This window comes from Pavona decussata, unplaced genomic scaffold (assembly GCF_977016875.1).
Source record: "Pavona decussata unplaced genomic scaffold, jaPavDecu1.1 SCAFFOLD_13, whole genome shotgun sequence".
Lineage (NCBI taxonomy): Eukaryota > Metazoa > Cnidaria > Anthozoa > Scleractinia > Agariciidae > Pavona > Pavona decussata.
In genome coordinates this window covers 196,180-219,106 of record NW_028145436.1, presented here as the reverse complement: position 1 = coordinate 219,106, position 22,927 = coordinate 196,180, and the positions used below count along the sequence as shown (strand labels likewise).

General features: G+C 39.2%; 3 protein-coding genes and 1 long non-coding RNA gene across 12 annotated transcripts in view; 1 reads left to right on the top strand and 3 right to left on the bottom strand.

Moving 5' to 3' along the window:
• The window catches only part of LOC146487727 (uncharacterized), a 26,936-nt gene extending 6,680 nt beyond the window's left edge, over positions 1-20,256 (bottom strand). The window contains exon 1 of the mRNA XM_085125921.1: positions 19,875-20,256. Within this exon, the coding sequence (XP_084982047.1) occupies positions 19,875-20,256 (382 nt within the window). The remainder of the gene's footprint in view (positions 1-19,874) is intronic.
• The window catches only part of LOC146487721 (uncharacterized), a 72,981-nt gene that overhangs the window by 30,225 nt on the left and 19,829 nt on the right, over positions 1-22,927 (bottom strand). The gene's annotated exons all lie outside the window — the stretch shown is intronic.
• Positions 18,765-22,927, bottom strand: LOC146487725 (uncharacterized). Its single transcript, XR_014867893.1, has 5 exons — positions 22,362-22,927; positions 21,019-21,192; positions 20,832-20,908; positions 20,119-20,739; positions 18,765-19,129 (listed from the first exon to the last, which is right to left on the bottom strand). It is a non-coding gene; the product is annotated as an uncharacterized LOC146487725 (long non-coding RNA).
• Positions 21,204-22,368, top strand: LOC146487726 (uncharacterized). The gene has a single exon (XM_085126375.1). The coding sequence runs from the start codon at positions 21,368-21,370 to the stop codon at positions 22,040-22,042; it is 675 nt and encodes a 224-aa protein (XP_084982501.1). The 5' UTR covers positions 21,204-21,367; the 3' UTR covers positions 22,043-22,368.

Sequence of the window (22,927 nt, the reverse complement as noted above, 5' to 3'; positions counted from 1 at the left end):
GGGCCCACAGTAATTGGCGCTAGCTGTTGTGGTCACCCTGCCTTAACCCAGTAATTGTTTATTTTCTGTTTCATGTTGTTATGTTCTGTTTATAGTCTTAAGTTTGAAGGCGAAGTCAAATAAATAAGTAAAATAAAAAAATACCTGACTGATAACTCAACTCATGACACTTATAAAACAAGTTTTCTCGGCTTGCATCCCTCACTGGCTCGCAGTTAGTTAAAAACCCAGTACAGGTGATCATAAGAATAATTTCATTTTTTTTCTTTATCTTTGAATGAGACAAGTGGGTTAACTGCCAATATAAACCACAGCAGTACATGTAGATATGAGTGTGTAAAGATGATTGTTTAGAACACATTTCTTTATACATGTAGAGAATAGCAGAAGAAAAAGACAACCAGCAAGCTTCTTAATAAGCCCCACATGCATGCTTCCAAGTGACTGGGCCTGTGAGTCATTTCCAGGTTGAGGGCTTGACTGAACAGAGCACATTATTCAATTAATCAAGGACATTAATTATGATTAGGCCATAGGGAACACAAAGAATAGATCTATAAAAAATCAACTGTGAGCCAACTCGTGAATGCGGAAGAGGATAGTGGTAACGCGGTACTTGTTAGTCCAGCAATTCAACAAATTAGCATATTGGTAATAAATAAACATTAGTATTTACACAACTTGCAAGTTGTAAAGAAACAGCATCCTGTTAGTCTAGAATAGTTAGAATGTCTAATCAATGAATACAATTTACTAAACAAAATACATGTAAAGGTCTAAAAGTTTCAAAATGTTAGATGAAATTCCATTCTCGCGTAACTTGGGTGAATTTGCTTGCGAGGACATGTGTTTGTTTACAGGGCAGCACTAAAATTATAAAAGCCATAATCCAGAAAACAGAAACCGGAATCCGGAATCCAGAATCAGAAACTATAATGAATACGGTTAGGAATATTTAATGGCGAAATACATGACTTGGGGTAAAAAATACAGAATAAAAAACTCATATCACTTGTTGGCATATATGAAAGGACTCTTTATAAAGGAAGCAATGTCCTATGGGACAGAGAGAGACAACATAGAGGTGACTTGGAGACAACATTAATTGCTTCACACCGCACAGATGGCGGACTTTCCAATTAAGAGGTGGTTAGTTGCGTGAATGCATATCTTCTGCCTCTTTTGTTTCGTCTATTTTCCGGACACCCCGCTTCAACTTGTTTTGATAGAGTCTTAATAGAGTTTCAAAGCAAAACATAGAGGTGACTTATAGACTATGAAATTAGTTTTCTTAAGTTCATGGGCGATCAGTTTTAAACCCGTGAGAAACACTTACTTTTCATTGGCAGGAAATAATGACTTAATTAATTAGTTTTATTCTCTGGTGTCACCTATCGAAAAATATCAAATTTACATTTGACAAGGACGTTACTTTAAACTAAACATTCACTTTTTCACTAGCAGTAAATGTTTTATTTTCATATTGTAGTTTCCGATTCCAGATTCCAGATTTTCCTTTCCAGTTACTGTTTTCCTGATTCTGGCTTTTAGTGCTGCCCTTGTTTACACAACATTATTCCTAGTTGCCAAGTTTCCTCAATAAAAATAGGAAATATACAAAAAGCTTTCCTTAATAAACAAAAATTTACTCAGATAGGTCTTAACTTGTTATGCATTGTAGCCCTAAGAGCAAAAGTGTATAATTTTCGCCGCGAGACACCTTGCAAGCGATTTGAAGTCAATTTTGAAGCGAATTTATCAGAGCATGTTTTTCAAACATTTTGCAAGAACTGTTCGGAAAATGAAATATCAGTCTATTAGAATAGTATTTCAGTACAAACTCACATTAGAACCTGTAATAATATTATTTGTGTGTTATATTCCTAGAAGCACTTGAACGTTACCAAAGTCCGCAGATTAAAAGTTGATTTGAGATCCACCTGCTCATCAGGTTGATAAAACCACAAATTGAAGAAAAATGACTTTGCCGCTAATGCATGATTTTCCCCTGTTAAAGCTGTTAACCATTCCTTAGAAGTTCCTCTTTTGATTCACCGTTTTCAACATCTCAAAATTGGAAAATTTTCGGACCAATGTCCGAGTAAAATTTCCCTACATTATGATAACTCATTTACTGTGCATTCATGAAAGTTAACAACCCGCCGACCAAGTGAAAATCCCCAGATCGCAATAACTCGTTCTTGCGCATGCCTGCATTCATGAGTCAAAAATGGTACAAATTTACAATCAAACATGCCAAATTAGATTTCACCATGGACAGCCAAGTCAGACGTGACTAGATAATTATATCAACCTGGTATTCAGAGTCCTCACATGGTCTGAACACTAAATAAATTATTTTGTTGTGATTGTGAATTTACATGAGTTAGTGCAACTGTCACACATTTAAGCTGTTGAATCTTTCTAAAGGCTTTCTCTTTTCATTGTTAAATCTGCAAAGGCCATGCAGCCTTTTCTTTCGAAAACTGGATATAATTTGCCAACATGAAAATTCACAAGTGAAGAATTGCAGCTTTTGAAACTTGGTTAGGAAATCTAATCTTTCCTGGCAGTGACAAAAGTGTTTTAAAAGTGTTATCGTCATTTCTTTTTTATTTACTTATTAAGTGTTGTAAACATTTACAAATGTTGCCCACCTCAAAATAACCCGACTAATTGTGAGCAACAATTTGTTAAGTGTTTTCTTCAATAATAAATAATTGTTATTGTTATTGTATAGTCATACTTTGTACAATTATGCAAATTTTATAGTACTTTGAAATCACTTACAGTGTAGCTCTGCACAAAAAAATCACCTTTTGATTTCTCTTGCAAAATCAGTCACCTCTAATATATTAATTAATCTCCGAGAAAGATGGTAAATATCAAGGCAAGCATTAAGACTTATATTTTTGGAGAATGCAACTCAGATTACCTGTTTAATTGCTATTTGAAATTCAAAATTAGAATTTAGAAGGCCAAATAAATCAGATGAAAATCTTCATATAAGCTCATATAATGCTCACACAGCCACAAGGTAACATGTATTATTTAACAGGATTTTAATAAAGTTCTTACCTTACTGTCACATATACACGTATTTTCGTATTCATTCACAAACCACATCGTCCATAATTGCTTCGTCTGTGTCTTCAGTAGGAGAAAATCATCTTCGTCAGCAAATCGAAATTCTCCATTATTTTCACCTTTTCCTGAGTCAATGTCGAGCACAGAATCATCTCTTCCAGCCACTATCTTTAAATCTCCGCTTTGGATTCGTGAAGCGTAAGAAAAAGTCTCAAAACTCGACCAAATTCAACCAAAACAGCCGACGTTTGCCAAATGGCGCCAAATGTGGTTACACAGTAGTTGCCAGTCCCTAATATCGTTCTGAGAGACTCGACAATGCAACGGGAGAGGCCTGGGGACCAAATCCCAGACAAGTTGCGGGTTTTGCGATAGTTTGAAGTGTCATTTCGCGTTTGTGAAAAAAAAGAAAGACAAAAAAAACGAAAAAAATTATTTCGGAGCCGAAAACTATTCTAAACAGATAATTTTTTTTTACAGTTGTTGAATAAATTCTCCGCTTTTTTGCTTTGGGTGGTAAAGGGTATTCTTTAGAGTGGTTATCAACTTTTGATTTGTTGTTGTGCGAAAACAAAAAGTTAGTAATTAATTCTGATAAATAAATTTCAGTTTTCTACAAAGGTTCGACAGTTGCACTCACAACCACAGCAACAGTTTACAGCATTACGCAGGAAAGTTTTTATTCAGGTCATGTGGGGACTCTGAACAGTTGTCTGAAAAGAAGCGCTTTTTCCACCAAAACATACACTGTACCGGCCTGGCCTGCATTCGATCGAAACGTACTTACAACTATTAAAGCGCCCTTCACGGCAAGGCTTCATCACCTACATTCACATTAAATCACATCAATGCTACATTTTATTACGCCATCGTGAGGCAGAATTAGGCATATTTTTTTCCTTTTTTACATTTTGTTCACCATTTCCAGGGCCGTACCTAGGATTTTTTGTCTGTGGGGGCAAACTCCGCACACCTATCATAGGGGTCTACCATATGCAGACAGGGTTTCTAGTTGGACATTAATTTTGTTTTCACTCCTACACAGAAAGTTGCCTCTACGACGTTTAGAGAAAAAAAAAAACACACCGATACTTTTAGTTTTAAATTGTCATGACTTTTTATGGAGTCAAGAGATACAACTCCTTGTGACAAACACTAGCCGGGCCCGGCATTGCAACAATTACAGAATGAAGCTCATTGCATGATACAAGCAGTGACTAATTTCTGTCCTAATATTGCCAAATCTCAACAAGAAAGGCAGTTAAAACTATCAAGCACTAGAAAGAGCCAAGCCAAACCCAGCTGAAATGTCCTATGTGGCATAAAAACACTATCGTTGAACACACAGAATAAGAGGTCATATTCAAAACGAAGAGAATTCAAAAGAGGAAACTCAAAAATCATTAGGCGCAAATGACCTGTCGGATGATGAACATATGATGGTTAAATTCAAACCCGCTACAAATACTTGCGAGCAGCGCAGGCTTTTAAAACCAGTTGATCTCGGAAAAAAAATACTTGTATAAGCTAGATTTAAAAGGGCTAAAACACCAGTAAGTGGCGTATGCTTGTCAGTCTTTATTTACACACCAAATTCTAAACCATAGGCAGCCCAAACTGAAAAAAATCATTATTTTTATAAGAAAACCGGTACCTCAAAAGATTTTCCAAAATAATTATTTGGAATTCACATTGAAGGAATATTTTTTTAGTCAATTAGTCGATTTTCTTGTGATCAGTGTGATATTAGAAACGGAATTGAGTTTCCCTGGCGGGGGCAGCTGCCCCCTCTGCCCCCGCGCTATGTACGGCCCTGATTTCACCCGATTTTCTGAGTCAATCACCTTAAAAATTCACTCGCCGTTGCGTTTGTCCTCTTAAAAGCCATAGCATGTTTTACAACATGATTGTCTCACGGAAACACTAGATAACATTTAAGTTAAACGGGGCAAAATGAGCGGTCAGCCCAAAACAAACCGCGCCAGTGAATTAACGTTGAGTCACCCTATTTAGCTAATGGAAGCATTTTCAGCCCTTTACCATCTTTTTCTTCACATGTGGCTGTTTTGACTTATTTTCCTTATCAGCAAAGCAAAATTAACCACTGGTTCACTCTTCCTACTGAAACTAATTAAGCTGCGCCGAGAACAAGATGTCAACCTTGATCAAATTGGCGTGAAAAGCAATTTTCGTTTTAACTCAAAAGAACACGACGGTTCGTTTCTCGGAAAGTCTTTTAAAACATTTTTTACAGCTAATACTCCTGCGATGAAGTGACCGGCCTACCATAACCAGATTTAAGCAGGGAAAAAATCAACTGAACTGATTTTAGATCCGGCTACTTTGCGAATGTTCATACCTGCGCATGTATAGCTCCCGAACTTTTGCGAAATTTTAAGCACTTCCCGTTTCGTAAGCACACAGGTGTCACAAGTCTTGTACCCGCTTTCCGGTGTTTATAATCTCGATTCCAAGCTGTCACTGATTGCGAGAGTTAAAGGTGACACTTCACGCGAGAAACGTCTAGCAGCGTTTTTCATCCCAATTTGTAAAACAATACTCTTTGCATGAGCCGAAAGCTATTCTAAACAGATATTTTACTGCAACGAACGACTAGGTGGCCCTGTTGTCATTATTTTGTCCAACAATACTGGGAAAACAGCATTGCGCGGGAAAGTTTGTGTTCAGAACATGTGGGGACTCTGGAACTACACTGAATTAGGTCGCTATTAATCTCCCGGCCAAAAATTAACTGCATTCAGTATCGAAACGCACTTACTAGTCAGCGGCCTTTACAGCAAGGCGTCATCACCTACATTGATATTAAATCACATGAATGTTACATTTCAACTACCCTATTATGTGGCAAAATTTTCTGTTCTTGGGCCATTATTTACCGTTAAATTTTTTGTGTCAAATTTCCCGCCAATTTTTTGCTGTAAAATCTGTTGTTGTCTTTCTTCTCTCTATCGCAGGATTCGATCGAAATGCACTCGTCTCTTCTTAGCAAGGTATCACCTCTTAAATGAACTGAATTTGGCCAACACGATTGATCCCTTTGCGCAAGAAATTCTGCCAAGAGTAGCCAGACCCTTGGGGAGTTTCCAATGGTAATTATAATGGGCTCCTGACAAAACATTTGTACATTTTGGTCACCATTTCACCTAACTTTCTGAGTCAAAAAGCCTTTTCGATCAGATATGTTACCGAAATAAACAACTAGGTAGCCCTGGTTTTATTTTTCTCATAAATTCCCTGCCCTTTTCTTTCGCTGAAGCGTTCATGCATTATTCGCAGACATCACACTTCATTGCACTAAATATTATGGGGACCCTCAAGAACACATGTCAGAACTTCGACTGAATTTGTAAGTCGATTTTTCAACAAAACTAACCGCTAGGTAAATTCTGCACTAAAAGATTATTCTTAAATAACGATCAGTTTTCTGAAAAGGTTGGATAGTTAGTTCATTTTGTCACATAAATTCATCATGACCGGATAATATCAACAATCAGTTACACAGCGCGACAAAAAATGTTACCGGTAAGTCCTTACCATGTGGGGACCATCTAGTAACAAGTAAGCCCAAAAAAAATTGCTTGCATTCGATCAAAACGCACGTAATAGACATTCTTATTTTAAAATTACATCATTTACATTTGTTACGTGATATCGTGAGCAAAATATGTTTCTGTCGAACTGAGTTATCGCAGTCTATCCGTTACAGTATACGATCGAAATGCACTCGTTGTCACTCGTTCCTTTTAGCAAAGCTTCACCTATAAACCAGATTTCAGCAGGGAGAAAAACAAACATTTCAGATCCGCCTACTTTGCGAATGTTCATACCTACGCAAGTACAGCTCCCGAACTTTTGCGAAATTTTAAGCACTTCGCATTTCGTAAGCACATAGGGGTCACAAGTCTTGTACCCGCTTTCCGGTGTTTGTAATCTCGAGCTGTCACTGATGGCAAGAGTTTAGGTGACACTTCACGCGACAAAAGTCTAGCAGCGTTTTTCATCCCAATTTGTAAAACAAGACTCTTTAAGCCGAAAGCTATTGTAAACAGATATTTTACTGCAACGAACGACTAGGTGGCCCTGTTGTCATTACTTTGTCCAACAATACTGGGAAAACAGCATTGCGCGTGAAATTTTGTGTTCAGAACATGTGGGGACTCTGGAACTACACTGAATTAGGTCGCTATTAATCTCCCGGCCAAAAATTAACTGTATTCAGTATTGAAACGCACTAACTAGTCAGCGCCCTTTACAGCAAGGCTTCATCACCCACATTCATATTAAATCAAATGAATGTTACATTTCAACTACGCCATCATGTGGCAGAATTTTCTGTTCTTGGGCTATTATTTACCGTTAAATTTTTTGTGTCAAATTTCCCGCCAATTTTTTGCTGTAAAATCTGTTGTTGTCTTTCTTCTCTCTATCGCAGGATTCGATCGAAATGCACTCGTCTCTTCTTAGCAAGGTATCACCTCTTAAATGAATAATTTGGCCAACACTGTGATAATCACGATTGATCCCTTTGCGCAAGAAATTCTGCCAAGTGCAGTGTAGCCAGACCATTGGGGAGCTTCCAATGGTAATTATAATGGGCTCCTGACAAAACATTTGTACATTTTGGTCACCATTTCACCCAACTTTCTGAGTCAAAAAGCCTTTTCGATCAGATATGTTACCGAAATAAACAACTAGGTAGCCCTGGTTTTATTTTTCTCATAAATTCCCTGCCCTTTTCTTTCGCTGAAGCGTTCATGCATTATTCGCAGACATCACGCTTCATTGCACTAAATATTATGGGGACCCTCAAGAACACATGTCAGAACTTTGACTGAATTTGTAAGTCGATTTTTCAACGAAACTAACCGCTAGGTAAATTCTGCACTAAAAGATTATTCTTAAATAACGATCAGTTTTCTGAAAAGGTTGGATAGTTAGTTCATTTTGTCACATAAATTCATCATGACCGGATAATATCAACAATCAGTTACACAGCGCGACAAAAAATGTTACCGGTAAGTCCTTACCATGTGGGGACCATCTAGTAACAATTAGGCCCAAAAGAAATTACTTGCATTCGATCGAAACGCACTTAAGAGACATTCATATTTTAACATTACATCATTTACATTTGTTACGTGATATCGTGAGCAAAATATGTTTCTGTCGAACTGAGTTATCGCAGTCTATCCGTTACAGTATACGATCGAAATGCACTCGTTGTCACTCGTTCCTTTTAGCAAAGCTTCACCTATAAACCAGATTTCAGCAGGGAGAAAAACAAACATTTCAGATCCGCCTACTTTGCGAATGTTCATACCTACGCAAGTACAGCTCCCGAACTTTTGCGAAATTTTAAGCACTTCGCATTTCGTAAGCACATAGGGGTCACAAGTCTTGTACCCGCTTTCCGGTGTTTGTAATCTCGAGCTGTCACTGATGGCAAGAGTTTAGGTGACACTTCACGCGACAAAAGTCTAGCAGCGTTTTTCATCCCAATTTGTAAACCAAGACTCTTTAAGCTGAAAGCTATTGTAAACAGATATTTTACTGCAACGAACGACTAGGTGGCCCTGTTGTCATTATTTTGTCCAACAATACTGGGAAAACAGCATTGCGCGTGAAATTTTGTGTTCAGAACATGTGGGGACTCTGGAACTACACTGAATTAGGTCGCTATTAATCTCCCGGCCAAAAATTAACTGTATTCAGTATTGAAACGCACTAACTAGTCCGCGCCCTTTACAGCAAGGCTTCATCACCCACATTCATATTAAATCAAATGAATGTTACATTTCAACTACGCCATCATGTGGCAGAATTTTCTGTTCTTGGGCCATTATTTACCGTTAACTTTTTTGTGTCAAATTTCCTGCCAATTTTTTTTACTGTAAAATCTGTTGTTGTCTTTCTTCTCTCTATCGCAGGATTCGATCGAAATGCACTCGTCTCTTCTTAGCAAGGTATCACCTCTTAAATGAATAATTTGGCCAACATTGTGATAATCACGATTGATCCCTTTGCGCAAGAAATTCTGCCAAGTGTAGCCAGACCGGTGGGGAGTACAATGATAATGGGCTCCTGACAAAACATTTGTACATTTTGGTCACCATTTCACCCAACTTTCTGAGTCAAAAAGCCTTTGTGATCAGATATGTTACCGAAATAAACAACTAGGTGGCCCTTGTTTTATTTTCTCATAAATTCCCAGTCTTTTTCTATCGCTGAAGCGTTCATGCATTATACGCAGACATCACGCTTCATTGCACTAAATATTATGGGGACCATCCCAAACACATGTCAGAGCTTCGACTGAATTTGTAAGTAAAAGATTATTCTTAAATAACGATCAATTTTCTGAAAAGGTTGGATAGTTAGTTCACTTTGTCATATAAATTCATGATGATGATAATAATAACAATCCGTTACACAGCGCGACAGAAAATGTTACCGGTATGTCCAGACCATGTGGGGACCATCTAGTAACAAGTAGGCCCGAAAAAAATTACCTACATTCGATCAAAACGCACTTATTAGACATTCATATTTTAAAATTACATCATTTACATTTGTTACGTGATATCGTGAGCAAAATTTGTTACTGTCGAAGTTATCGCAGTCTATCTGTCACAGGATTCGATCGAAATGGACTCGTCCCTTATAGCAATGCTTCATCTATTAAAGCTATTATTTGGTCAGACTTTGTGATAATCGCAATTGCTACATTTGCCCTAGAAATTTTGTGTAGCCAGACCACAAGTGAAACAGAACAGCTGCACATTTTGGTGACCATGCATTTCACCCGATTTTCCGAGTCGAAAAAGGCTTTTCGATCAGATACTTAACAGAAACGAGCAATTAGGTGGCCCTGGTTTTATTATCATTTTTTTTGAAAGATAAATTTCCTTCAGTTTTCTGTCGGCGACTTTTTCATTCTGACATTGTGTTATACGCACTGGTGGATGTCGAGAAAAAACAAATCCGGTTTTTCGTCACAGTTTTATCCGAATTTCTGAGTCAAATTATTCGCCTAAACTAACGACTAGGTAAATTATGAACACCTCAGCCTATAACATAGCGATCTGTTTTCATAAAAGGCTCCTTAGTTTCACTTCACAGCATAAATTCACCATAATAATCACAGCAATCAGTTAATTACACTGCGTGAAAAAGTTTTCTGTTCAGACCCTTGTGGGGACCCTATTTAACAGTAGGCTCTAAATCTCCCAAAACGTATTCAACAGGACAACGTAGCGCAGAGAATTAACAACTTAGGGTCCTTAGGAACATAAGGATTTATAGCTTACCCGTATAGCCTAGCTAAGCGTTCCTCGTGAACTGCTCTGCTGTGTGGTACATGTAATGCGTCACCGAACCGACAACAAAAAAATTCTAGCCAAAATATTTGGCAGTAGAGATAATTCACTGTCACGAAGTAACATTTTGCACTTGGTTCAGATCTTATCTACATTAATGGAATAGGTATTTATATGCATGGGGACTCGAATAAAGCATTATCTTAGTAAATCCATTGATAAATTCATTGCAATGTCTCAGATAAAAAAAGTCCTTTCATCTTTCTTATCTTTGAACAAGTTTCAATCACCTTTGGTCCCCTTAATTTTCCATTGCTCCAGAATCGGAGAAGTGGGGACCGTACTATACAAACAAAAAAAATTCTCCTTTAATCTTTCTTATCTTTGAAAGTTCACCGGCTGGCGGTTGCGTTGGTCCTCTTAAGTCCGTAACATGTTTTCACAACATTGGCTCACGGACACACAAGATAACATTAAAGTCAACTGAACGGAAAAAACTGAGCTGTCAGCCAAAAACAAACCGCCAGTGAACGTTGAGTCAACCTATTTAGCTAATGGAAGCATTTTCAGCCCTTTACCACCTTTTCCTTCACATGTGACTGTTTTGGCTTGCATTGTTTTCCTTATCAGCAAAGCAAAATTAACCAATGGTTCTCTCTTCCTTCTGAAAGTAATTAAGCTGCGAGAACAAGATCACGTCAACCTTGATCAAAATGACGCGAAAAGAAAGTTTCGTTATTTAATAACTCAGAAGAACACGACGGTTCGTTTCTCAGAATATCTTTTAGGACGTGTTTTACAGATAATACTAGACATTTCTTTGGCGAAACATAATTTATTGTTTAGAGTATGAAACTAGTATCAGTTATTCGAGATTATAAAACGGCGCTCGAGTTAACTTGACTTCGAGAATACGAATGCAGCAACAATATTGTTCTGCAGGGAATAAACGTTTGAGACTAACAAATCGTTTCAAAAACCTTTACAAGAACCACCATCAAACTAGCATCGAAAAGCGATCTCCTGCGATGAAGTGACCGGCCTAGCATCACCAGATTTAAGCAGGGAGAAAATCAAACATTTTAGATCCAGCTACTGTGCGAATGTTCATACCTGCACAGCATGTACAGCTCCCAATTTTTTTTTTTTTTGCGAGATTTTAAGCACTTCGCGTTTCGTAAGCACACAGGGGTAACAAGTCATGTACCGCTTCCCGGTGTTTATAATCCGGATCCTAAGCTGACTCATGGCGAGAGTTTGAGGTGACACTTCAAGCGAGAAAAGTCTAGCAGCGCTTTTCATCACAATTTGTAAAACAAGACTTTTGGAGCCGAAAGCTATTCTAAACAGATATTTTACTGCAACGAACGACTAGGGGGCTCTGTTGTCATTTGTCCAATAATAGAAAACAGCATTGCGCGAGACAATTTGCGTTTAGAACATGTGGGGACTCTGGAACTACACTGAATTAGGTCGCTATATCTCCCGGCCAAAAATTACCTGCGTTCAGTATCGAAACGCACTTACTAGTTAGCGCCCTTTACAGCAAGGCTTCATCACCTACATTGATATTAAATCACATGAATGTTACATTTTAATTACGCCATCGTGTGGCAGAATTTTGTGTTCTTGGGCCATTATTTACCGTTAAATTTTTTGTGTCAAATTTCCCGCCAATTTTTTACTGTAAAATCTGTCAAATCTGTTGTTGTCTTTCTTCTCTCTATCGCAGGATTCGATCGAAATGCACTCGTCTCTTCTTTGCAAGGTATCACCTCTTAAATGAATAATTTGGCCAACATTGTGATAATCACGATTGATCCCTTTGCGCAAGAAATTCTGACTAGTGTAGCCAGACCAGTGGGGAGCTTACGAATGATAAAACAAAATATTTGTACATTTTGGTCACCATTTCACCCAACTTTCTGAGTCAAAAAGCCTTTTTGATCAGATATGTTAGCGAAATGAACAACTAGGTGGCCCTGGTTTTATTTGTCTCATAAATTCCCTACCCTTTTCTATCGCTGAAGCGTTCATGCATTATACGCAGATATGACGCTTCATGCACTAAATATTATAGGGTCCCTCGCGAACACATAATAATAATAATAATAATAATAATAATAATAATAATAATAATAATAATAATAATAATAAAAAGAAGAAGAAGAAGAAGAAGAAGAAGAAGAAGAAGAAGAAGAAGAAGAATCGTTATTGTGCTCTATTGTGCTTACAGATGTCTGAACTTCGACTTAGCTCTTTTTCACCTTACCTCAGTCCTATATGTAGAGTCTTCTTTTCTATTTGCCATGTTCCTGACTCCCACCCTCTTTTTCGATTACTCCTGCTCGCATTTTGTACTTTTTATCTGGGTGCCCACATTTGTGCGACTCCCGCTACCCGCCCTTAGGGCTCTCGCCTGATTACATGTATAAAGGACACCAAAAGGAGTAAGTTAAGGCGACATTCAAATGAATCAGGTTTCCCTCAAAGCATACTATAAATGCAATAACACAGGGAAGAAGGAATACAAAAGGATTCTTAGAGAAGCTGTTCGATGGTTTTACTTAATATGTTTGTATTAACTTAAACAATCTTTTAACATATTGAAATATGTTAATTAGCGAGGGCTTTGTACAGGAACAGAAAAGGTTCACTTCGTGCAAGTACTATTTTGGAAAAGAGGTCAAGAGAGAGTAGAGAAGAGTAAAGAAGAGAGAGTAGCAACTTCTGTCATATTTGTAGTAATAATCATTATCTGAACCACGTCGAGTTACGGAAACTGGTAGTAAGTTACTGGACTCAATTATTACCAACTTTGCGCTCTTTTTGTACAATCATTGTTTTATTTTTGCCAAAATTGGGGCTTCTCTTATAGAGAGGGATTGTTAAACGCACAGGTTTGGGATTTGTCGAATCAAAAGTCAAGGCATTAATAATCATACTTTTTTGTCTTTATTCGTTCTGATCAATGTAAACATCAATACCATCAACAGGATATGCCGGAGGTTATCCCTATCGAGGGTATCTCCTTATTAAATCAAAGCAATTCAACTCAAATCAAATGTTAGTTTTTGATGAGAGGGGAAAACCGGAGTACCCGGGGAAAAATCTAACCCGCGATCAGGCCATTGGCGATTGGTGGAAGGCGAGTGCTCTGACACTGCGCCAATCCTACTCTACAGAGTTGTGACTGGTAGAGATGCCTATAGACGACTGTAATGATGTTCACGCTGCTTACCCGGCCTTGTTTCAGCGATTCGCAAAACTGTTGATAAAAAACATCTGTTAGAAGACTGTGACTATCCGTCCAAAGTACAAACCGTTAATGTATGGCGACGTTCGAAATGCGATTGCTAAAATTAACAAAGAGTTCGTTTGGGTCATCCAAGTCAATTAGATCATCCAACTCAGTTGGATCATCCAAGTCAATTGAGTCAGTTGTGTCCTTAAAGTCAGTTGGATCATCCAAGTCAATTGGATTATCCAAGTCAGTTGGATCATCCTTGTCAATTACGTCATCCAAGTCAATTGAGTCATTTGGGTCGTTAAGGCCTTTTTAGTCCTTGTGACCTTTGTTTTTGACCATTGACCTTGCAACTTGGTGACCATGTAGTCCTTGACGGTTTAACTTAGGTCAAGGGGGGAAGTGATCAGAGATCAAAAGCCAGGAGAGTCAAAAGTGACTTTTTTTCTGGGTCAGAATGCCTCTCAACAAATTTGAAGTTGAGAACATGTTCTTAGAGAGGATGATGAGAAAGAGAGCGCCAGATTAGCACTTGTGACCTTTGCTTTTAACTTGTGACCTTGAAACTTGGTGACCGTATTGCCCTTGACGAGTGGACTTAGCTCAATAAGTAAAAAGGTCAAAGGTTAAAAGCAAAGGTCGTGGAACATATTTTTCTTCCTCCTAACCTTTGGTTTTGACCTTTCACCTTGTCGCTAAGGTATAGTAGGCTTCTTTATGCTTTTAACATCTCCTCCAATTTTCATGGTCTTTGATTAAAACCCGAGCTCAGGAGAGTAAAAAGTAGTTTTTTTCTAGGAAAAGATACGATGCGTTTTTAGTCCCTGTGACCTTTGCTTTTGACCGTTGACCTTGAAACTTGGTGACCATATAGTCCTTCACGGTTGAACTTAGGTTAAGGAGGAAATCAGTCAAAGGTCAAAAGCCATGGACGTGGCTTTTATTTTTCTTTCCCCTGACCTTTGGTTTTGACATTTGACCTTGTTGCTAACGTATGTTAGGCTTCTTTATGCTGTTAACGTCTCATCCAATTTTCATGGTCATTGATTAAAATTCAAAACCAGGAGAGTCAAAAGTGCCTTTTATATATGGGTCAGAATGCCTCTTCACAAATTTGAAGTTGGGAACATGTCCTTAGAGAGGATGATGTGAAAGAGAGCCCCAGATTAGCACTTGTGACCTTGAAACTTGGTGACCGTATTGCCCTTGACGAGTGGACTTAACTCAGGAGGTAAAAAGGTCAAAGGTTAAAAGCAAAGGTCGTGGGGCATATTTTTCTTCCTCCTGACCTTTGATTTTGACCTTTCACCTTGTCGCTAAGGTATAGTAGGCTTCTTTATGCTGTTAACATCTCCTCCAATTTTCATGGTCATTGATTAAAACCCGAGCTCAGGAGAGTGAAAAGTAGTTTTTTTCTAGGAAAAGATGCGATGCGTTTTTAGTCCCTGTGACCTTTGCTTTTGACCGTTGACCTTGAAACTTGGTGACCATATAGTCCTTCACGGTTGAACTTAGGTCAAGGAGGAAATCAGTCAAAGGTCAAAAGCCATGGACGTGGCTTTTATTTTTCTTTCCCCTGACCTTTGGTTTTGACATTTGACCTTGTTGCTAACGTATGTTAGGCTTCTTTATGCTGTTAACGTCTCATCCAATTTTCATGGTCATTGATTAAAATTCAAAACCAGGAGAGTCAAAAGTGCCTTTTATATATGGGTCAGAATGCCTCTTCACAAATTTGAAGTTGGGAACATGTCCTTAGAGAGGATGATGTGAAAGAGAGCCCCAGATTAGCACTTGTGACCTTGAAACTTGGTGACCGTATTGCCCTTGACGAGTGGACTTAACTCAGGAGGTAAAAAGGTCAAAGGTTAAAAGCAAAGGTCGTGGGGCATATTTTTCTTCCTCCTGACCTTTGATTTTGACCTTTCACCTTGTCGCTAAGGTATAGTAGGCTTCTTTATGCTGTTAACATCTCCTCCAATTTTCATGGTCATTGATTAAAACCCGAGCTCAGGAGAGTGAAAAGTAGTTTTTTTCTAGGAAAAGATGCGATGCGTTTTTAGTCCCTGTGACCTTTGCTTTTGACCGTTGACCTTGAAACTTGGTGACCATATAGTCCTTCACGGTTGAACTTAGGTCAAGGAGGAAATCAGTCAAAGGTCAAAAGCCATGGACGTGGCTTTTATTTTTCTTTCCCCTGACCTTTGGTTTTGACATTTGACCTTGTTGCTAACGTATGTTAGGCTTCTTTATGCTGTTAACGTCTCATCCAATTTTCATGGTCATTGATTAAAATTCAAAACCAGGAGAGTCAAAAGTGCCTTTTATATATGGGTCAGAATGCCTCTTCACAAATTTGAAGTTGGGAACATGTCCTTAGAGAGGATGATGTGAAAGAGAGCCCCAGATTAGCACTTGTGACCTTGAAACTTGGTGACCGTATTGCCCTTGACGAGTGGACTTAACTTGGGAGGTAAAAAGGTCAAAGGTTAAAAGCAAAGGTCGTGGGGCATATTTTTCTTCCTCCTGACCTTTGGTTTTGACCTTTCACCTTGTCGCTAAGGTATGGTAGGCTTCTTTATGCTGTTAACATCTCCTCCAATTTTCATGGTCATTGATTAAAACCCAAGCAGGAGAGTGAAAAGTAGTTTTTTTCTGGGTCAGAATGTCTCTTCACAAATTTGAAGTTGGGAACATGTCCGTAGAGGGAATGATGAGAAAGAACGGGCAAGATTAGCATAATTAATTACGCGGGATGCCCTGAGGGGGCATACCGTGTCTAAAAACGGGTCGATTTCTTTTTACGCGGGATGCCCTGAGGGGGCATACCGTGTCTAAAAACGGGACGATTTCTTTTTCTTCGTCGTAGCTTCAAATCGGTACACTAATTTATTCATTAAACTCACCCCTCTCCTACTCGGGGTGTATTGTTCTGATTGTCTTCAAGAGAAGCAGGCCAATCAAAATCCATTCTTGTCGCTTACATCGCGAGGGAGGGGACCCACTCAGCCCTACCTGTGTGACGTCAACGCATCATTTGATCTATTTATTTAAAACGGATTAAATTTGGCTCCATATTGTTTATAACATGTTCTGGACTCAAGTGTGCCGTTTTCAAACGGAAATTTCACCATTTTGAAGCGGCAAATCGAAAGAATAACTTCTAGGAAGTACTCGACATTTAAAAGGGTGGAAAATGGTGAGTTCATGGCGAAGGAATCGTGCTTTGTTTGACAGTCCTTGACCACGACGCGAGACTAAAAAGAGGTCATTGAGAAGCTTACGTTATCGTAATGGAATTCCTCACATTTCCGGTGAAAGTCTGAGTCGCGTAACACAAGGAAAATAACGTAACGCGATCGTCGTGACTCAAACTATTCCATTAGCAAGGATAGTTTTATCAATCGGCGAAGCATACCGTTGGAAAAAATGAATCAGCCCCAGCATCACGCGTAATGCCAGTAAAGCAGGCATCTTGTGTTTCTTTTTTTTTCTTCCTCGTAGTCACAAATCGGTACATTAATTTATTCATTAAACTCTCCCCTCTCCTACTCTGGATTTATTGTTCTGATTGTCTTCAACAACAGCAGGCCAATCAAAATACATTCTTGTCGCTTATATCGCGAGGGAGGGGACCCACTCACCCCTACCTGTGTGACGTCAACGCATCATTTGATATATTTATTAAACACCGATTAAATTGTAGCGCCATATTGTTAACATGTTCTGGACTCAAGTGTGCCGTTTTCAAACGGAAATTTCACCATTTTGAAGCGGTAAATCGAAAGAATAACTTCTAAGAAGCATCCGACATTTAAAGCGGTGGAAATTGGTGAGTTCATGGCGAAGGAATCGTGCTTTGTTTGACAGTCTTAGACCACGACGCGAGACTGAAAAGAGGTCATTGAGAAGCTTACGTTATCGCAATGGCATTTCACAAATTTCCGCTGATAGTCTGAGTCGCGTAACACAAGGAAAACAACGTAACGCGATCGTCGTGACTCAAACTATTCCATTAGCAAGGATAGTTTTATCAATCGGCGAAGCATACAGTTGGAATAAATGAATCAGCCCCAGCATCACGCGTAATGCCAGTATAGCAGGCATCTTGTTTGCACTAATCTGCAAAATGGAAGTCACCATGATACGTTTTGTCTGGGTTGGAATGCCACTTTTCGCCAATGTGGAGTTAGCAACGATGAGAAAGGCCGGGTAGTTTACCGATCTGCATCAATCTGCCAATTTTCACCAATTTGGAAAATACGTTAGGCATGTCTTTAAAGACAGTGACGCGAAAGTGCGGGCTACATTTGTACAATTTTGTTGGATCGGCAAAATGGGCCATTCTACGAAAGACCATGATGACAAAGCCCCGGCAAGATTAACACAAATCGTCACTTTCATTTGGGATAAAGTAGGCTTCTGGAGAGTTACGCTATAAGAAATTGGACCGAAATAGTATTTTCTTGTCGCATTTCCGAAATCGACCGTTCTGTAAAATTATCCCACTTCTCTTCAATTTAGACTGTCTGTTCCATGACTTTTTAATTCAACGAAAACGTTTAGTTTTTACTCGAGCACAGGTTAAATTAAGCTCAGTCAGGATAACAACGTGTATTTACATTGTAAATGTAAACAAGAGCAAAATCACCGTCACTTGTTATCAGTTCATCCGTGATACGAGTCATTTTGCTTGTTTTGAAATTTGTCGAATAGACGAATTTTTATGTAAGAGGTATTTGTGTTGATAGATCTGAAGTTTTAACGGTCGGTTCTAACAAATAGATTCCATTTGGCCGTGCGCGCCCTATTGCTGAACGTGGAGAAGACGTCAAAATATGGCAAGAACAAAGAAGTACGCTAATGAACCTCAGGCGAGTAGCGTGTCTGATATTATTGCCGCATTTTGACATCTTCTATGCGGTACACACGGTCCCCGAATGGAATGAATTTGTTATATACCTTAATGCTAAGATTCTCTAAAGTGAGCTTCATACCAAGTGCTTTCACAAACGTTGTAAACTGTAAACAACTCCTTAGGATGAAGAAGTTGCAAATTAGCATACTGAACTTCAAAGAAGTTTGGAACCAGCTTTCTCAAAGTAACCTTTATTCTACTAGCACATTTCTGCTTCCAAAAAATCGACCGCGTGATGTTGTTCATCGTCGACTATTCCTGCATTTTCTCACAGACAAACGTGGGGACAGATTTCATCCGTTTTGTCTGACGACAAACATTCTAGCTTGTTAGCACACAAAAGGCCCTATATCCCATTGATCTGTTCCAAGACGTTTTGTTTGTTGTTGTCTCGGACGACAAGCAAATTCTCGGGAAAAAATAACTTCGTCCTGCCATAGTGACGACATTCGTGCGTGCGTCTGTACTATAATCACCCACTTCTCTAGACCAATCCAAAGCGAGGTTTTCACTCTTAATTGCAGGAAATATGGTAAATACCTGGAAAGTTGAATAGACTATTACAATTCTTACCGTGTACTTATTAATGTATGTTATTGTGTTTAAGGCGGACGAGCAGCCCCCTAGTAGGGTAAGTGCAATGGCTGTAGGACATAACATCTAATGGCGAAGAAGTGCAATACCAGAGAGAAGGGTCCGCACACAAACAGGGGGACATCGGTCGCCAATTGCGCTGGGGAGTCGAACCCCACCCCTTTAATAAAAAAATCTGCAAACATTGTGCCACAAAGGCACGCAAAACGGAAACAAAAATCATCGCACAGTAGACCAACAAAGGACACCAAGCGCTAGCAATCTTACGAAACGGATACAAACAAAAACATTACGAATAGTTACTAAACAGTGTGTACAAGCGGTGAAGGCGACACAGAAAGCAAATATTAACACATGACAAAAACAATAACATTACAAGTGTTGACGAGCAAAGGAAGCAACATCCCAGTTGCTTCCCCGACAGTCAAACATCACAGTTAACAAAGCTGCACAGTCATATGATTGTCGATGGGATAGAGCATGCCAGATAGGCTGTTTTGGTTGATTGGCATAACTAACAATGCACGTCGTCCGGGAGAAGGCTGGGTATGAAAACCAGTAAGAAGTGTTGGAAGTGACTTTGAGAACAGGGCTGGAGGATGACTACTGTCCCAAGCTTGGACCTATCTTACGCAGGTTTCCACTTAAAAGGTAATAAAGGAAAGATTGGCGTAGGTGTCATCCTGCAAACCTAGCACGGTCTGGCTGGCATGTACAAATTGGTCTAAGTTCTCCTGCTGCCCCAATAACACTTCGGCACCATGGAGGCCATGTCGATGAGTATCCACCAAGACAATAGAGCAGTTTTCGATGGGCATAAAGAGGACCGTCTTCTCGTTAGGTATTAGCAAGGCAGCATGGCCGTGGTTACGGGTACACAACTTTCGTAACTGGAACAACAAAGTTGTGGGCGCATGTTCATCAAAAACGCTTACCGGCAAAGGGAGGTCAACAGAAGCACTGACACTTCGCTCTACAATAATAGCAGCCTCCGTTGCTGACAGGAAACGCTGTGGCAAGCTATGGCGACAACTATCGTAAAACCGGTTGCCAATTCTGATCGCAGAACACATAAGCACAACCCACAGCGGAGATAACAGAGGCACTGATTGCAGGTCAAGGCGCTGACAGTATACTTCATGAGCAAAGATGAGCGCAATGACACTGCAAGCATAGCTACCATTACGCCCGTCGAGTGTTGATTGGCTAATCTCTACAGGAAATTTCCATTCTATCAGGTTGCTATGCGGCAGATTTTCCCCAGTGACTTCAAGATCCTCCCCTGCGGTGGGCTGATCGATGTCTACACGTTCGTCATCAGAAATTGCACCATTATCGACATCGTCCTCGACATCATCATCATCTTCCTTTTCGTTTTCACCATCTTGGATATCAAGGGATTCCTCGAAGCTGATACCTGACAGAGCGGCTTTGAATGAGGTTGCTGCACTGACCAGTTGAAGTTTACAGAACGCGATCCCCTTTTTGACACACGCCAACTTTCCTTCAATTACTCTTGTGTTCTGAGACTCAGTTGTTTATCTGGCTATCTCCACCTAAACGTAAAAGGGTAAAAAAAAATCTTTATTAGCCAAAATGATTTCCAGCTAGAGACAAGTGCTTAAAGGTTTTGCAATTCTTAGCATACACTTTCTGACTGCACAGACTCTTCACCAGGCTCGAGCGGCATCTCAACGTCAAATTCACGGGGAGGATCTTGAAAAACTGGGAGAAAAAAAAGAAGAAAAGCAGTTGGAAATATATATTTCATTCAAAGACAATGCTACTCAACATGAATGTAAAACATTGAATTCATTTGAATCAAACTGGCTAACTGTCGAGGCTGTCCTTCAACTCATCTGCAATCCTCTGAAGCTGAGGCATAGCAACCTCCATGTAGAATTTTATGAAGTGGGCCATCTCCATTTTGACCAGGGAAACTTCTTCCTCCCATCGCTTTGTCATTTCAAACTTTTCAACGACTAATCTCTTGATACGTACTGGTGTATCTATAGGAACATTAATAATTGAACAAAGAGAGAAAGAGCGAAGTTTAGCACCCTATTTAAGTAAAAACGGTTGTATTGCTATGAGGGCTATAACAAGCAATAAGCCTAATTGACAAGGGCCTGTTCAACCATGGTAATTGGTCAGGTAAGTTGTTACCCTGTAATATGAGTACCGATGACTGTGACACCGATACAACTCATGATAAGTGGTTCCAACACTTTAGACACAAACAAACTTTTAGCGCAGAGACAGGACGGTGTACGGAACTTGTTAACGACATTCATCGACAAGATCTGCAATAATGTCGAAATCGAACCACGCCTTCAACCCCTGGACAACGAGCGATTTAATTTGAGGAGCACTGTTACAAGTTCTGAGGCAAGGTTGGACATCAAAGCGGGAGGTTTCTGGGCGAGAGGAGTTACGGCATTTTTTGATGTTAGAGTTACGCACGTCAACTCCAAATGTTACCAGAGCAAGCCAACATCGGAAGTGTTCAAAGAGCAAGAAGAAGAGAAGAAGCGCAAGTACCAGCAGCGGGTGTTAGATGTAGAAATGGCTTCGTTTACGCCTTTAGTGTTTGGAACCAATGGCGGAATGGGAAACGAGTGTCAGCGGTTCTTAAAGCATCTCGCAGATAAGATAGCTCAGAAAGACACCGAGCCTTATCATGTTGTAATCACTTGGCTCAGGACACAGATCTCGTTTGAATTCTTAAGATCGGTACATGCATGCGTCAGAGGTTCGCGAACGCCGTTTCGTAGCAAGATAGAGCAATCATTAGACTGTGAAATAAATGTCGCTATGCGGATATCTGACTCTATCGTGTCTATATGCTTTTATACTTAGGGGTTTTTATGGACACTGGTTTAGCCGTCATTAGTATAATTCGATTGTATGATCTTGATGTCTCTGCATGATGGAATTCTTTATTTTATGGAATTTTGAACTTTTATTATTATTTATATCTATTTCCTCTTCCTTTATGTATCGTTTATCTATTTTTTAGAATTTGTAAATGAATAGTGTTTTTACAATTTGCTTGCTATATGTTAATAAAGAGATTATTATTTTTTAATAATAATAATAATAATAATAATAATAATAATAGTAATAATAACAAAATAGTAAATATGATTATCATTTTTAGTCTGAGACACAGGGTCACCTTTTGTAAAACAGCTCCTGCACTTCCTGTAGTAACTATTTCTTTAGAAGTAGACCAGCATAATGGCGCCCCATCATAAGTCCCCTTAACTAGGTTCACAGAACACACACTTTGAGCCCTCACTAGAAGGTAAAAAAACAAAAGCTCCAAAAGAATTTTTTTAACCTCAAAGCGCATTTAGAGGTGCCCCCCTAAAAAGCCATAACATACTTATATAATTAAGACAGTTTCAGGAAACTGACAAGCTAAGATGTGAAAGGATTCCAGGTTCACTAAAAATCCTTGAGCAAGATAATTATTAATTCTTAGACCAAAGGGGAACATTATGATGATGTACATGTCAACTCTGTATTCCCCAAAAGAAACAGGCTCTTCTTTTGTTCTGTAGTGGGTGTTTGTCCTAGTCGTGAAAAAGGACCCGCAAAATAGGTCGGCCTGTACTTTGGTTAACAGAACACACACCTTGAGTCCTCACAAGAAGGTGAAAAAGGAAAAAAACTGAAGAACACTATTTTCTTTATCACAAAGAACTTTAAGAGGTGCTAAAAAAAACCCATAAAATAAAT